General features: G+C 44.0%; 1 protein-coding gene across 1 annotated transcript in view; it reads right to left on the bottom strand.

Annotated features, from left to right (window-relative positions):
• Positions 1–1363: 1363 nt before the first annotated feature.
• The window catches only part of LOC134075185 (receptor-type tyrosine-protein phosphatase mu-like), a 165519-nt gene continuing 162190 nt past the window's right edge, over positions 1364–4692 (bottom strand). Inside the window, 3 exon segments of the mRNA XM_062530715.1 lie at positions 1364–2233; positions 4098–4233; positions 4585–4692. The exon segment at positions 4585–4692 is cut by the window's right edge and continues 56 nt beyond it. Coding sequence (XP_062386699.1) covers positions 2180–2233; positions 4098–4233; positions 4585–4692 — 298 coding nt within the window. The 3' untranslated portion in view covers positions 1364–2179.

Below are 4692 nucleotides of genomic sequence, written 5' to 3'. Positions count from 1 at the left end.
CAGCGGAACGCAGTTCCGGAACTTCTGTATTTTCGTCTTTTGGGTTCCGCCACTTTTTTCAGCGTTCCGGTACTTACTGAAACTGATCTGACGCAGTGACAGTCACAGTGGCCCGAGAATAGACAATATCACAAGACCGATGAAAGACTACATTACCCACGAGCCACAACAGTGCCCTATCACAGTGTTTCTCAATCTACCGAGCCGCGAGAAGATTACCATCGGGCCGCCGGCAGACCCTCTCTGCCCTCTTCAAGAGACGCACCATGCGGCCGCGGCCGCACCCATTCTTCTCTGTCATATTGCTGCGCGAGAAAATCGCTTGAAGAGAAAAACTTGCATATCATATGAAACTGCAGAACCTGACCTTTCCAATGGTACTAGCCGCTAGTTTCTATGATGAACGGTTCGCGAGATAATTAGCGATGAAAATTACAGTTGCCTACAAAAATGAATGGCACATTCAGTTCTGCGTCATACCCATTCTTCTCTGTGAAATATCTGACGATTTCGTTACTGCCCTATGGCAAACTACATAAACAGGAGATCCTACTGATTCCAACGGCGTATAGAATGCCTCTGTGTAATTAGCTATAATCACGAGAAATCCTTTTTGGAAATCACATCAAATTTCTGCATTTTTTCATACCTCTCCATATCCCCCACTTCAAAATAATTTCTTTTTCATATCAGAAGTTGTATTCAGACCCCTGTTTGTTATATAGCCATGGCAGATGCTTGAAATGCCATTTCAGGACCCAAAATAGCAATAGAAAGAACACTTACAGTCACACTTACCCTGTTCTGACTTTTTACCTAATCTCTGTTCTTGGCCAGTTATTGTTAATTAAATCAATGTAACAAGTAGGCCTACAGCCTATTTCACAGTTTTCTTCATCTGGGCCTTTTAGCCCAAAGGTTTCTGGTTCTTAGGGACCTTAGCCCAGTCTATTGTTAGGCCTACAAGTGGCTATACTGCACTGGTCTGGTTCGTGTTGTTTTAATGGTTTTCCATATCCATTTGTTAAGAAAAAAGTAACCTAGGCCTATAGGTTAGTGCTTGAAAAAATTATTAAATAAAACAAGTTTTTCAACCAACACATCCTAAAGACTTGATTTTTTTTTTCACCGCACAAATGTCAAATGTCGGAAAATTAGAGTTCCTGCACTTATTTTTTCCCACTTCAAGCACTGATTATTCGTAAACGATCGCTGAAAACTCAAGGCAAACGGAAAACTGAGTCTCTGGAGGAAAGAAAGACACAGGACACTCCATGGAAATCCAGACATATCATATATTTGAATATGAACATTTCTTTAAATGAGATGAAGAAAAAGCTGACAAAACCATCTGGGCATTAGACTTTATCAAACCCAAAAGCATGATTGTCACTGTGTCTCACTCACACATACTCTCCTTCTCTCTTTTTCTCTGTCACACAACACACAACAAATCTGAAAAAAAAAAGCCAAATACACAAATGAATAAATAATCTCATAAAGGCTAATTATTTACAATATTAACAGAGTATTCACAATGGGAGCGCAGTGCAAAGAAAACAAACCAACTGAGACGAAAGAACAGAACAGAACAGAACGGGGAACTGCTTTGGAGACATGAAGTTGAAGATCAGCAAAGCAAAGTCACTTTCATCATGATTATTATTCAAAAATATTTAAAACCACAAAGTTACAGTTAAGCTCTTGATATTTTGCACACAAAAAAATATATCCTTCAATGCAGTTTTTAAACTTGCGTAATCACCACTGGTGGCACAGAACGTGCCACTGCACACGGCCCACTGAACATGAAGGCGACGATGACCTCTGGGGTCAGAGGTGAGAGGTGAAAGGTCAGGGTTTCCATGAGAACAGGGTCAGGAGTGGGGTTGTGCTTTCTCCTCCACAGGTGCAGTGAATCAGGAGGGACAGATGGACAGGTGGACGGACAGGCTACAGAGTCCAGCGGCAAGATGGTGGTGAAGAGATACACACACTGACTGTACATACAGTTACAACATCTGTCTGAAGAGAGTGTTTTTTTCCACACACACACACACACGCACGCACACACACACACACACGTACGCACACACACACCCACACCCATGCATACCCTCAGATCACATCACATCCAGGCCCCTGAACTCTTTCCTTCTTCCAGCGTTGTCATGGGATACTAGCCAGAATTCAAATACTCCAGGGCCACCTCATAGCAGAACTTGTACTGGTCCTGCAAAAGAAGACAAAGAGCAGCCTTAAGATACTACACCACCGGGATGCAGCCTTAAGATACTACACCACCGGGATGCAGCCTTAAGATACTACACCACAGGGATGCAGCCTTAAGATACTACACCACCGGGATGCAGCCTTAAGATACTACACCACCGGGATGCAGCCTTAAGATACTACACCACCAGGATGCAGCCTTAAGATACTACACCACCAGGATGCAGCCTTAAGATACTACACCACCGGGATGCAATTCTCCATACACACCCAACCACTGCAACATTCTACAACCTGGTGAGATCTGGTCACACAAAGGTAATAGAATTAAGCTTGAGTGTCATGCCGAATAACGCCCCTTAGCTGTTAAAATCAGGGAAAACTACGGCCTCCCTAAAACAGCTAATTACTACATCTATTTGGCAAGATTTCATGAAACAAAGGCACAGCAACGAGAAATGTAACAATGTATCATAGATACTCATTCGTCCGCCAAGAAAAATATTTCCTAGCTGATCTGAATCATGGCCAAGAAACTTCGAGACACAGCTACTCTAACGTTTGCGTAAGTTGTGTCAGCGCATTTCTGTAGAACGAAATGTGGTCAAGGAGCATGTTTGTGTTGGGCTTTAGAACAGCATCAAACGCCATTCAGCCAATCATAATCAAGGACCGGAACAGCATCAAACGCCATTCAGCCAATCATAATCAAGGACCGGAACTATCCCTTGTAGAGTTGATGTAATGTTCGCACCTGTGAGGCGGAACAGATTTATTTGGCTTCGGCCAGATCTGGAACCGACCCTGAATCCCCACTCCAGCCAACATGTTGCGCAATCAGAATCAGAACCAGCTTTGTTGGCCGGGTTTGCATAAACAAACAAGGAATTTGACTCTGGTTAATCTTTGCTCTCAAGTACAACACTCAACAATAACATAAAAAGAATACAAATAAAAATACATAACACTAAGAAAAAATAACACATAACACTAATAAAATAACGGCAGTATGGCTATGTGTAAGAATATGAATAACTGCAGTATGTACAGCACATTTATAATAATGAATAGACACTATGGGGGGGGGGGATAGGGTAGTGCAAGGTTCACATTATTATGGTCTACACTCCAGCTAACATGTTTACATTATTATGGCCTACACTCCAGCCAACATGTTTACATTATTATGGTCTACACTCCAGCTAACATGTTTACATTATTATGGCCTACACTCCAGCCAACATGTTTACATTATTATGGCCTACACTCCAGCAACATGTTTACATTATTATGGCCTACACTCCAGCCAACATGTTTACATTATTATGGCCTACACTCCAGCACACATGTTTACGGTATTATGTGTCTCCACTCCAGCTTTTATACCAGTGCATGCTCTGGTTATTCACATCCCCTCCTCAGACATTAAATTGGGCTTAACGAGGGAGCAGTGATGGCTAACGAGGGGGCAGTGACGGCTAACGAGGCTCTAACGAGGAGGAATGTAAACACAGCTCCTCTTCTGCCGGACGCCCAGCCTCCTCTATTAACCACAGAGACGTCTTAATGAAGCAGGCCATCGAAATGCAGTCAGGTGTGTGTGTCTGTGTGTGTGTCTGTGTGTGTGTGAGAGAGTGTGTGTGTGTGTGTGTGTGTGTGTGTGTGTAGGAGGAGTTCACTGGGGAGGGTTGAGAGTGAATCTTTCATGTGTTTAGTGTGCCAGCAGTGTTGTCCATGTGTAATGCTAACTCAATGTCTGAAATATGATTTTTTACTCCTTTGCAAAATGAAACACTTCAATCAATACTATACAACAATTTATCTTTTTATTTATATGTTGTGTATATGCGTGTGTGTGTCCATACCAGCATGTCCACCATGTTGGGCTTGTTGTTGCGTAGCGTCTTGACGGCGTTGAACACGTCCACAGAGCGCTGGTGTCTGAGCATCTCACTCACAATGCTGATGGCACAGAAGGTCCCACTGCGACCGCCACCGTTCCTGATCACACACACACACACAGAGGGCAAAGGTCAAGGTCATTCAATAGACCGCCACCGTTCCTGATCACACACACACACACACAGAGGGCAAAGGTCAAGGTCATTCAATAGACCGCCACCGTTCCTGATCACACACACACACACACAGAGGGCAAAGGTCAAGGTCATTCAATAGACCGCCACCGTTCCTGATCACACACACACACACACACAGAGGGCAAAGGTCAAGGTCATTCAATAGACCGCCACACAGGGGGCAAAGGTCAGAGGGTCATACAGGGTCATAAATCAGAAGTTTTGCTCTTGATGGTGTGTGTGTGTGTGTGTGTGTGTGTGTATGTGAACGTACAGGCAGTGGACGACGGTGCGTCCCTCTCCTCCATCGTACTCCTCCTGCCACTTGTCCACCTGGTGGATGAGTTTGAGGAGCGAGCGCTTGGACACGGGGGTGTCGCGG

This window comes from Sardina pilchardus, chromosome 2 (assembly GCF_963854185.1).
Source record: "Sardina pilchardus chromosome 2, fSarPil1.1, whole genome shotgun sequence".
In the NCBI taxonomy this organism is placed as follows: Eukaryota; Metazoa; Chordata; class Actinopteri; order Clupeiformes; family Clupeidae; genus Sardina; species Sardina pilchardus.
The sequence above is the reverse complement of the archived record's forward strand: the minus strand, read 5'-3'. Positions and strand labels throughout refer to the sequence as shown.